General features: G+C 41.4%; 1 protein-coding gene across 1 annotated transcript; it reads left to right on the top strand.

Moving 5' to 3' along the window:
• The first annotated feature begins 2,953 nt into the window (after window positions 1–2,953).
• Window positions 2,954–12,764, top strand: PLAT (plasminogen activator, tissue type). The gene is made up of 13 exons (XM_052701875.1): window positions 2,954–3,055; window positions 3,802–3,841; window positions 4,258–4,389; window positions 4,750–4,863; window positions 5,725–5,899; window positions 6,461–6,552; window positions 6,799–6,973; window positions 7,313–7,398; window positions 7,773–7,968; window positions 8,433–8,569; window positions 8,661–8,801; window positions 10,332–10,480; window positions 11,233–12,764. The coding sequence occupies exons 1-13, from the start codon at window positions 2,975–2,977 to the stop codon at window positions 11,389–11,391; spliced, it is 1,677 nt and encodes a 558-aa protein (XP_052557835.1). The 5' UTR covers window positions 2,954–2,974; the 3' UTR covers window positions 11,392–12,764.
• The last annotated feature ends 36 nt before the right edge of the window (window positions 12,765–12,800 follow it).

Genomic DNA, 12,800 nt, shown 5'->3' with positions numbered 1-12,800 from the left:
AAAATATTGCTTATTTTCATAGAAATCCCTGTTTTTCCCCTAAAATATCGCTGATTTTCATAGAAATCCCTGTTTTTAACCTAAAAATATCGCTTATTTTCTTAGAAATCCCTGTTTTTCCCCTTAAATTTGTTCAGCAGTGCCCAACCATCCTTTCTCAATACGGACTCCTCTGGAAACAGTCAATTCCAACTGTTCCTAAAGCAGATTTGTAGCATTTACGTTAACACCTGCAGTGTTACTCAGATACGGATGACAATCTTGACACAGATTTCCATATAGAGAAGACCTAAACATTCAAGAGAAATAGCTTCCTCTTTGCCAATGTGCAAAATGACCCTTAACATGTTTGCTGACTGGATTCTGTGCACTTACTTCCTGAAAATGGGAGCCCCTCATATGCTATTTCTGTCTGTGCTCACACCAAATTTTATCAGAAACCAATTTCTAGAGAACCAATTCCTAAAAGTCTGCACACACCTATTACTGTAATGACTGTATCATCAATAGTTTTCATAACCCAGTTCTAAACTCGCTTCTAAAATTCCTCATTTGGCTTTGGCTGCTGCACTTTCATAATGTAGAACTTTGTGACTGTTGGTTTTTTGACTCTGGCTGAGAAGTTTCATTTTCTGGGACATTACCAGTGAACATTTAGCTCTGGTCCTTAACACATCTTCCTTATTTCTACCTACAGGTCCTAACATTTCTTCATGGTTATCAGTTAACTCTGGAGTTCTTTCTTCTTCCAGCACAATGAGGCATGTTGTGGCACAAGGTCTCTGTGCCCAAGATTCTGAGGGATGTCATTCCAGTACAGCACGCTGCTCCAGCTCAAAGCAGGAGTTTCTCAGCATTACTGCTAAGCCTGCAGCCTCTGGTCATGTTGGAAACGACAGCTCAGTGCATTCACTTGAGGTGCTCCTACTCCATTCCTCCCTCACATTCCTAGAAGCACAATGAGACAAGACAGCTCTTTGTGGCTCTTTGTACCATTCTCAGTCTCACTGAAGTTTAAGGTGCCTAATGCAGAAAAGTTTGTTTTGAAGGCTGCATCTGCTCTCCGATTGAATGAACAAAGCAAACTGGCTGCAAAATCCAGTATGTAAAATCCACAAGTCAGCTCTCCTCCTGTCCCATGCAGAAACCTCACAGTTTGGACGCGGGCCGCTCTGTCCCAGACCGTCCCAAGATCTTGGCTGCTGTTTTTTCTCTTGGAGGAGTGGGAAGCACACCCTCCTGCCCTCCTCAGGCTCCACCCCTTGCAGTGCAGTTTTAAGTAGGACGGAGCTTTTCAGAGATTGTAACAGAGATGTGGAAAACATAAAAACAGAGCGGTCTGGGAAGCCAATCAGCAGCAGAAAACAAGAGAGGAAAAGCCAAAAAAGGTATGTGCTACTCTGTACCCATTTCAAAAATTGCATTTTCTGTTTTCGACGTGATTGGCATTATCATGCTTTCAATAAATTCTACTAAAATACCATGGCAGTTAACCAACTGAGCTATTGCCTTTCAGTTTCTGGAGACATACAGTGCTGGATAAGACTTCTAGCTTCCAGTTGCTTCAAGCCTCAGCAAGCTGTTCCAGTAAAAAGGCAAACAGCCTCAGGCTGCAACAGCAGGGAGTTCTCCTGGTTCTCTAGGTTACTGAGGGGTAAACAGAAGAGGGAGCTACTTTCAATCACTACCAATGACTTTTTGTTTGACCTTTTAAGCTGTATTTAAAAAGAAAAAAAAATTGAGGTGTTATGCCATATCTGTAAGATTGTACTAAGAGAGTGAGTATTACTCAGCTTGTTAATGAATTATAGTGGAAGTGTGTAATTTAAAGCATTACTGATAATGATGCTTCAGCAAAACCAGTACATCTGCAGTTCTTTAGGTCAATGCAAGGTCTGTGTCTGCTCAAGAGAACTTTACCAGAAAGCACACTGCTGGCAGGTTTCCACTTGGAGTTTTGTAAACACAGTATTTTTCAAACAGCTATGTGGTTTCAGTGTGATAGGCTTATCACTCAGAACATTCCATCTACTGGCATATACTGTACCTTTCTCAAGACTGAAAAGTATCTGCTAAAATGTGTTAACAGTTTTCCATGTATAGCAGGACACCAATCATCCGTGGTTGGAAAGGCACAGGAGAAGGGAAGAAGAAAAGAAAGGGTGTAGCACCATAATATAAACCAGCTGGAACAGGAAAAAAACAGAAAGGAAAAAAAGGATGCAGTAGAGCAAAAGACTGCAGGCCATTTACACATATTAGACCATCTGCATTTTTATGACATGAGAATGAGATAAGAAATGCCATTTTGGCCAGCAAAGGAAAGAATATGTATTGCTTAGTTTCACCAACAACATTTCCACGTACCCAGGACTGATGCTGCTGTGAAGATGTCCCCTGATGCTCACAATGTGTTCTCTGTCCAGTGAGCACTCAAAACCAGGCAGCACTCAGACAATATTTCTTAGCCTCAGTGAAAGAAACCATCTGCCTCCTTTGTTAGGAAACAAACTGGGTGAAGAGAACCGAGTTCAAGACTGTGACATATCCGTCCCCTGCAGTCAGAAGCTACAGAATCCCAAATTCATGCTTCTGCCAAGAAACTTCCCATTCAAAGCCAATACCTGTATGTATTTTGCAACAATAACATGAAATACAGCAGGATCACAGTATCCAAACGTCCTACCTGTAATTATTTGTAACCAGATCTTTGCAGGAATTTTTCCAGGGAAGAAGTTAATTTCTAATGAGGGAAGAAGCAGATTTTCAAAGCAAATGAGATGAGTGGAGGCAAGGTCCGTATTCACAACTAGACTGAATTGCAGAGAGCTGCAGAGTAGAAAGTGGATTTTAATGTAAAAAGCATTCTCATTATTTAAACTTGAAGCTTTGAAAGTCATTCATGCTGTAAAACATCCTTTTCAACAGTTTATTTTTTCTTTTACCTCCACAGACAACTTGAGCTCTGGAGGTGATGTGGAAAACACTCAGAATGAAAGGCAAGCTCCTAAGTCTCCTTCTGCTGGTGGGAGCAATCAAGACTGCCCAGTGCCAGGTAAGAGGGTGACACATCAAGTCATGCTCTTGCCATCCAGACACTTAACCTAGTTTTCAGCAGCTCTTCTTACCACTGGCTCCAGCTGTATGTATCAGACAAAGGAAGGATCCAGTTCTACTGCTAGAAATGAGGAAGAAAAACAATTGGCTGCAGGATATGCATCTGTACCTTTCTGCTCCTTCCTCCCAGTCCACTTTCAGTATTTAAATATGATGGGCAGCAAGTGAAAGTCTCTCACTGAAGGATCACGCTTCATTGCATACGCATCCAGTCCAAGCTGAGCTCTTGTTATGACTAATCTTATTAACACAATGCTCTGAAAAATGAAAGTTAATCAAAGTACTCACAGGGGAACTGCAAGCAAAAGCTGCCAAGCAAAAACAAGCTTGTTCACATTTACACATTTGCAAATTATTTTCATGGATCTCCTGCAAATAGCAGAAAGCTGACAAGCTTTAGTTAGCAGTTGGAGTGCTCCACCAGCACATAAATACTGCGCAAATGATGCAAGTACAACACACCACCGAGTTCACATCACTCAAGTGACGAGCAGTAACCTGATAATCTGTGCTAATTAAATTGTTTGCTGTTTTTCAGTACCCATGTTGAAATACTTAATACAGTTCTCACTGTTTCCTTGATTTTCAAGACCTCGAGAAGAGATGTGGCTTCTTGAAGGCACTTGTTCTCTCAGTTTGCTTAAGAGAGCAGTTACTCACAGAATTCACCTTCTCTGTTTGCAGGGCTTGCACATGCGTTACAAACGGGGAGCCAGATCTAGAGGTAAGCCAGGCAAACTACAGCTGCATGACCCAGAGGCTTTAAAAACAGGGAAGAGGAAAGGAAATGACACTGAAGGAATGGAGCCTGAAAGTTGTTTTCCATGGCTGAGGGGCAACCCTGAGAACAGCAGATTCGGAAGACAAAATAGTGGAGTATTACCATCCACACCTGAAAGAGCAATGTTTTCTCTCTCTGTTCTTCAGAGTCATAATGAGGATGGTCATTAGCAGAACAGAACATTCAGCAGCATAACAGCGACAGAGATGTGATAGCTTGGGTCTGGGAATAAGAAAGAGCGGCCTGTTAGATTGATTTATCCCTTTGTGGATACTTTTTAGCCTGGCAAGAGAGTTATTTTGCTCAGCAAGGTCTTTTCCATGAATCTCTAAAGGAGGCTTCCCTTTCTCCAATTACAGCTATTTGCACAGACTATTCATCTGGACAAATATACCAGCACAGGGGGAGCTGGCTGAGACTCTCAGGGAGCAGAGTGGAATATTGTAGGTGTGACAGTGGTCGGAGTTACTGCCACACTGTGCCCATCAGAGGTGAGTATGAAGAAGAAAAAGAATGGAAAGGGTGGGAGATGATAAATATCCATCTAATCATCCTAAAGAAAAACTCCATTGTCAGGGAAGGAGTTATCACACAAAATTTGGCTTGAAATGAAAGCATCATTGTACGCTGACTCAGACAGAATTAAGGAGGAATGGGCAAGAGGCTGAGAAAAGCTTATGATACTGTTAATGGAGAGAATGGAGCAAAGGAAGAGTCTAACACTGCATACACACGTTAGGGGAAAGCAGAACAGGCTAAAGGAGACTGACAGGAGGAGGACAGGTGGGCATGTTGCCAGCTGCTTACTTCTGTGAATTTAAATAATGTCCTGGTTTTTACTTATTCCACAGCCTGCACTAGAAATAAATGCTACAACGGCGGCCAGTGTTCACAGGCATATTACTCACCACAGCTCTTTATCTGCCTCTGTCACCATGGTTTCTCTGGGAAGCAGTGTGAAATAGGTAAGCATGCTGCTCCAGTTACTGTGAACGACGCTGCTGGCTTTAGCTATGCAGTACAGAAGGATTATGCACTCAGAAACTGCTGCTGTACAGAGGTCTCCACTAAGTTGCCTCTTTTTGTGGTACAGCTAATGCTTCAAACAACTTTAGGAAAGGACACATTGGTTTCTCTGTGTCTCATGAGGCCTCAGGTGGAATACTGCATCCAGATGTGGGCCCCCAGCACTATAATGGTGTAGAACTGTTGGAGTGAGTCCAGAGGAGGGACCACAAAGATGATGAGAGGGCTGGAGCACCTCCCTAAAAATACAAGATAAGAGCATTGAGCTTGTTCAGCCTGGAGAAGAGGAGGCTCCATGGACACCTCATTACAGCCTTTCAGTACTTCATAGCAGCTTCCAGTACTAACAGGAGGGAGACAGACTTTTTATACTAATAGCAATAGGGCAAGGAAGAATGATTTTAAACTAACAGAGAGGAGGTTTAGATTAGATATTAGGGGGATATTTTTCACTCAGAGAGTGGTGAGGTGCTGGAATAGGTTGCCTAGAGAAAGTGTGGATGCCCCATCAATGGAGATATTTAAGGCCAAGCTGTATGAGGCCTATGCAGCCTGATCAAGTGCTTGATTTAGTGGCTGACAACCCTGCCCACATCAGTGGGCCTGGAACTAGATAATTTTTAAGGTCCCTTCCAACTCAAGCTACTCTATGATTCTCTGGCCTCTTGATAAAATACTAATTTTTGAAGACAAAGACATTTGTGTATATGTAGAACTTGCTTGGAACTTGCTTCACTGACTTAGAGACAAGTCAGAGGAAACAGAATTTGTGATGCTGTTTTTTGTTCCCTCTCGCTCAGATACTGAAGTTAAGTGCTACAAAAATGCTGGAGTAACATACAGGGGTACGTGGAGTGTAACAGAAAGTGGGGCTGAATGCCTGAACTGGAATATCAATGGCTTGATGGACCGTAAATACAGCGGCCGAAGAAAGGATGCTGCTGAGCTGGGATTGGGCAATCACAACTATTGCAGGTGAGGGACTCAGAACACATTAAAGCTGTAAGAATCTGATTATTCTGAGAGCTTAGGGCAAAAAAGGCTATTTGCAACAGCCTAGTACCAACCATAGAACACTATGAATAGGTGCAAACATGGTGCAGTCCAAGAGCAGCAACTGATAGATTTCTGTTTCTGAATCATCTAAGAGAGGATGTTTGGTAGACTACAAAATGCATGCCTCTCTCACTTCATAGCCTTTCCCTTGTGCCCATTGCTGCCTTCTTAGTGTTAAAAACCCCCTTTGCAAGCCAGTTTCTTATCACGTTTGCCTGCAGATGTAGACACTCCTCAGAACTCTACAACGTAGTACTTCATGCACGTGATCTAAACTGCACAAACAAGCTATCCACTCTTGCTACTGGCAGTCTCATCCTCACCTCCATGCTTTTATAATTAAAATAAGAATACAGATGACTTCTGCAGGTTCACTTCATCCCTTCACTGCTAAGCACAATCAAGTTACTGAACTAGATGGCACAGATGAGATTAGTAATTATAGCTTTGTAACGATGCATAATGTCATAACTCTTTCAGAAACCCAGATGAGGATTCCAGACCTTGGTGCTATGTCTACAAAGGGGGAAAGTACACCTGGGAACACTGCAGTGTGCCCTCCTGTTCAAAAGGTACATGCAGGAGTGCAGAGAATGGGCTTTAGATAAATAGCGAGTCATGGCAGCTCTAAGAGTTCTCTGTAGCCTTGTGAAAATTAATGGTTAAGATATTCTCACGTTAAATCATGTTTAAGGTTTTAATATTTATTACAGAGCCTGAGATAAGTATAGCCAATATACAGAAGCCTTGACAGAAATCACAATTGGAACAGCTGATGGTTCACGTGCAGCATTTAACATGCAGCTTTCTTATTTAAGCTGGAAACATCAATTGCAAAACTGGAAGAGGCACAGATTACCGAGGTAGTCACAGTGTTACCAGTTCTGGAGCCACCTGTTTGAGGTGGAATTCTCAAATCATTGTCAGCAAGTTATATACTGCTTGGAGAAGAGATGCTTACCAGCTAGGCCTTGGCAGTCACAATTTCTGCAGGTATGTATTCAGTAAAGCAATGAACTGAAAAACAAGTTTGCTTGTGGTAAAGTTGAGGCAGGGTCCAGTTGTTTACATGAGTTATCAGAGCAGAGTAGGGATGCTACGGCTGGGAATCAAACTCACTGCCTATGGTCATTTGCATTCCACTTGGTCTGCCTCTACTTCTCTAACACCACAGTCCATAAATGAAAATTTAACATGGCCTTGTGCCCCGTGTCTTTAAAAAGATCAAAAAGAATACACTCAGAACCCCATCTGCCGTCCTTAAGTGTCTCCTTCTCCCTAAACTCTGCAGATCTGGTGATACAAGTTTTTCTTCTCCTTCCTGTACTGCAGGAATCCGGACAATGACAGCAAGCCCTGGTGCCACGTACTGAAAGGAAAACAGCTCACATGGGAGTACTGCGATGTGCCTACTTGCTGTAAGGATCCTAACACTCCTGATTCTTCTCTTTCTCCACAGCATTACTGTACTGCATGTTGCAAGCCTCTTATAGTAAAACAAGAGATGAGGAAAAGCTCCTTAGGATATAAAGGGATTCTATGCCTCAGCTGTCACAGAAATACCTCCTCTGCCAGATGAGATGATCACAGAACGAGGAAATAGGAAAGACAGGGTTTCTTTACTGTGTTTTTTCAAATCAGTACAAGTTTCCTAGGAAACAGGAATGAGTCAGATACCGAACAGTTCATGTCAGGCTGCCTCAGTATGCACTGACAACCAACAGACTCTCGACCCTGGCTCGCTGCAGGAGTCCCTGAACAAAAAACCTATTTCTGTGTTTGTCATCTACAGCCAGCTGTGGTCTTCGGCAGCACAGAGCACGCCAGTACCGGATTAAAGTTGGCTCCTATGCAGACATTGAAGCTCACCCGTGGCAAGCTGCCATCTTTGTGAAGTATCGCCGAGCACCCGGAGAACATTTCCTCTGCGGAGGAATTCTGATCAGTTCCTGCTGGGTTTTGTCAGCTGCTCACTGTTTTGAGGAAGGGTGAGTTGAGGATTTGGTACTTTTTGGGAAATCATGATATTTTAAAAAAAAAAAAAAAAAGTCTGGAAAATTGAAGCATCCTGTATTAGCCCACTTACAGCCTGTATTACTCCACTAAGCCATTCTACAGTAACGAAGTACAGTTAAATGTGATCAGTACTACAGACAGGCATTTGCTGGACAAACTAGTTAGCACTGAGGTACCACAGCAGAATATCAAACAGCTAAAGAACAAAGCTGTCAGCACTGAATGCAGAGCCATCTAATAGCAAGAGGAGCTTTGCCATGGTGGCTCTAAGCAATTAGTGCAAGAACTAAAGCAAACAGAACATCTGAGATCAAACTGCCTGATTGATAAAGTAGTAGTAACACTAAAATAAGGGAAGCTCCAACAGCACATCTTCAAAGTAAGGTTCTACTCCAGTTAACAATGGAAGAAAGTAAATACGCTTTCATTTTTAAAGCTTTAGTACTAATCAGCTGAAGATTGTGCTGGGCAGGACTTCTCGAGCAACTCCAGAGGAGAAGGAACAAAAGTTTCAGGTGAAGAACTACATTGTACATGAGAGATACGACTCAGAGAGTTACAACAATGATATTGGTAAGGATTTCTTTTTGATGGGTTGTGTTTTGCTAAAGCTTGATGTTAGTCAAGTGGTGATTCTTGTTCTTTTTCCCACCCCGCTGTTCAGCTTTGCTGCAGTTGAACTCAGACACAGAAGACTGTGCTATTGAAACAGATACTGTTCGAGCAGCCTGCCTCCCAACACCAGACCTGCAGCTGCCTGACTGGACTGAATGTGAGATCTCTGGTTATGGTAGAAATGAAGAATGTAAGTAGAAGATGCCAAATGATGTGTAATTAGAAGTAGAATATAATTAGAAGTAGAATGTAAGTAAAAGATGCTAAAGAAGTGACCAAATCTAGGTCCTCTGCCCCAAAGAATTCAAGCCTTTAGCACTGTTTAATCTGTGACTTCTGAATTATTTCATGGAATTATATTTGCACCCCAAAATACACCTGTATGTGGAACATACATAAGAACAAGTTTGGGTTTATTTCATTCATCTGAGATCTGTCAGCTGCCTGGGTTAGCAGAGTTTTCCTTGAAATTCTCAAACAGTAGAAACACAGAAAATGGCACAGTGAATAAGACAAAGTTTGTCAGTGAAGGCTCCCGCATTTCTGCTGTACTATTTATTGTATTTAATTATTAACTTAGACATTGTCATTCTCACAGAAATCCATTTCTGTCAAGATTTAATATACCATGCAGTTGTGGGTAGTTGCATTAATCAAAAACATACATTGACTGCACAGCAATTAGCAAAAAATAATAATAATAAAGGGTGTAAAAGTCCTGGATATATATTAAAAGGTCAGCCAAATTAATCAGAACACTTCAATTGGGCAGTACCTACAAAAGTCATGAAGTCCAACTGCCTGGCTGCTTCGGGGCTAACCAGAAGTTCAATCGCAGTATTCTGATTATGCCCTCAATACCTTGTGAACTCTGACAGGCCTGCAGTATCAACCCCCTCACCAGGAATGGTTTTGAAACAGAGCTACTTTAAAAACCAGAGCCAAGAAAAAGCCTGGAATAAAACCTGTCTGGAAGTACATACAGACTAACCTGTGAAGCATCCATCGTAACAAGGACAAATCATGATTTGAGCTGTTAAGGCTTTTGGAACAGACTTAGCATACAATTTGAACAGACAAGCCTATCACAAAATGTTTTACAAGAGCTAAAGCTAGTCCTTAGCTTTTTCCATAGAGAGAACAGTTAGCTCTTTCAGAGCAAAAGGACAGTGCAATTGTAATTTAAAACCAGACTGAAAAACAGCCCTGCCAATTTTCAGCTTCGTGCAGTTGCAGCTATGCAGAAGAATAAAACCAACATACAAGGCAGAAATAAATCAATTCCATTCCAAGATAACATGAGTGTGCATTCCTATCTAGTTATTCAGTATTTGGTACAAGACATCTGTTTTTAACTAACCCAAATCTAATACAGGATCCCTTTTCATACATGTAGTGATTATTAGATGCACTTCATTTACATTGATGTCACTCATGCAAAGACAACCCCCTAAGACACCTAGCAATTTGCACCCTGTAAAAATCTCTAACTTCTAAGCTTGCTGAAGCAGCAAAATTGTCTTTCAATTGTATTTAAATTGTTCTCAGTGGCAAAGCAGAACCTCCATAATTTAAAAAAGACTCCTGGCAAGGAAATATTAGCTTTGCCACCCCTCCTGTCCTGCCACTAGTTACTGTATTCTCCCAAACTGCAGAAACCAAACTGCAAAGTTATATAAAATGTTTTTTCTGTATTCATATATATTCACATCCCTTTCAGTTTCTCCCTTTTATTCAGAGCACCTGAAGGAAGGCCACGTCAGACTATTTCCAGCCAGTCGGTGCACCACAAAGCATCTACACAACAGGACAGTTACAGACAATATGTTATGTGCAGGAGACACAAGGCACCTTGATGATGCTTGTAAGGTAAACCCAGTTTTATCCCTTTTTTTTTTCTCCCCCTAGGTCTATTCTTGATAATTAACTAAACAGAAATTTTCATAAAAGGCATTTAAAGAAGTCCTGCATCTGACTACATGGAAATTCTAGAGAACTTTCGTTTAACAGAACTTATCTGTTGGGTCTTCTTTTGTAATTCCCTCTCCATCTTTTCCTCATAATTAGGAATGCAAGCTACATTCAGTCAAGCAAACCAGAATACAGACTGAAAATTGTAAATACAGGAAATACCACAAAACTGAACAGGAAACCCCACCTCAGCAGTTTCCTATTATTTTCTATTCTGTGAGCAAGCATACCTAAATAAAAATCAGCACCTTTCCAGTTTCACTATCTGTTCAATAATCACACGTTACTCACGATAGCATAAAGCAGCTTGGAGTTTGAACAGATGTTTCTTGTCTCGTTGTTAACAAAAATGCCTCATGTTTCATACATGTGTGCTATACAAGGGTAGACACCTTAGTTTTAGACTGCTTGGGGTCTCTCCTCTGATACGAGAGGAGCACTAAAGAATTCTGTCTGAAACACAGAAGGTACTTATGTGAAAGTGCTGTTACTGAGAGCACTGGAAGCACGATGTCCTGATTTGTCACAGAGTATTTAAGGAGACATGAGAGATGGCATCTAGTGTACCATTACAGCCACCGAATAGGGAAACAACACAAAACATACACTCAAAAAAAGGAGGTTCTTACTAACCTGGTACTTTTCTGCAGGGTGACTCTGGAGGGCCTTTGGTCTGCATGAAGGACGACCGCATGCATCTAATAGGAATCATCAGCTGGGGAATTGGCTGCGGCCGCAAAGACACACCTGGTGTTTATACAAACGTGAACCGTTATCTCAGCTGGATTCAGAACAACATGAAATCCTGAGCAAGAAAGTAACCATCCACAATCCCACAATAAGAGTGTGCCCTTACAACCTGCTCTGAGGTGTTTTAAGGATACTGACAGGGCATCCTACCTGTCCAGATGGTGGAAGACACACTGCTGTGTGTGGTATGGGCAGTTTCTCAGTACTCCACGTTTCTCACTGCAGGTTATCACAGCTCTTGCTCTTTCCCTCTGCATCTCTAAGTTTTCTCCTTCCATCAAATCACACGGGCAGAACTAAAACTAAATTTTGGCTTGCAAAATGTGAGCTATGATGTTTTGGGAATAGAGGTGAACTTAAGGCAACTGAGACAGATTTCACTTCCTGATACTTTCATCTCCCTCTTTAGATCACCAAGACTCAAGAGACACACAGACACGTGTCTTCTCTAACATGGCCCTAGGGCATACCTAAACAATTTCCTTTGTGAAATATGTTCATTATTCAAATTTACTCCCACAAACCCCTTCCTCACCCCTCCTCTTTAGAGGAATATTCTTTTCTAGCTTTTAAGCCACGAGACAAATACCTCCCTACAAACAATGGGCTAGACCTGAAAGTCTCACAACTCACATGAAAAAACATCCTTAAAAAAAAAGAGGTGCAATGGAAATACAGATACTTTCTTACTCAAAATACAACTGCCTGCAGCAAGGTGAATCAAAGAAGGGTTGAGCTTGAGCCTTTACTCTACATAGATTTCTTCTGGCTTGGGTTATTGCCATTTGGGTCTCACACTGTGCACTGTCCCCTTCAAAAAACACACTGCTGTAACACTTGTGTGTGGGGGCAGAAGAGGGGAGAATAAGTCTTTCAATGTACTTTTCTTTACAATTGCAAAGGTGTGCTTTTTTGGTTTTGTTGTTGAAATACCATGCAGGTATTTTAAGTTATTCTGTACTTGTCTGGCTTAACAGTAAAATTTCCACCACTGTAAGAAGAACCAACAGGTCTAAACTTGTCCAGCAAAACAATAATCCACACTTAGCTCCACTGAATTTACAACTGCAGTCTTCGTAACACAGTATTAACAATGGATTTGTAAATAAAAATGCTAATTCTTATTTGAATGCATATTAGAATAATTCTGGTTAGGATTAAGCTCTGTCCTTACGATGTTTTACTCTGGTTATTTAAGCTGGTTTCCGACTCCAATAGAAATAACAAATGTTTAGGCATGTGCTGCTTACTTCCTTATCAATGTACCACTTGCTTTTTCAGTTTGGAACAAATTTATTAGCAGAGACTAAGCTTAAGCTATCTGAACAAAACCAGAATGGCATGCTTGTTAGGACACTCTGTTCTTGCTGTTGCTTTTCCTCCCTACAGGAGCCAAATATATAAACAAATAAATAATAGGTAAAAATTGTAACACAGTCTTACCTGTCACAGAATCAACACTCACTTT

The sequence above is a fragment of the Tympanuchus pallidicinctus genome, unplaced genomic scaffold, assembly GCF_026119805.1.
Source record: "Tympanuchus pallidicinctus isolate F22 unplaced genomic scaffold, pur_lepc_1.0 scaffold41, whole genome shotgun sequence".
Taxonomy (NCBI): domain Eukaryota; kingdom Metazoa; phylum Chordata; class Aves; order Galliformes; family Phasianidae; genus Tympanuchus; species Tympanuchus pallidicinctus.
This window is presented reverse-complemented; position numbering and strand designations above follow the sequence as displayed.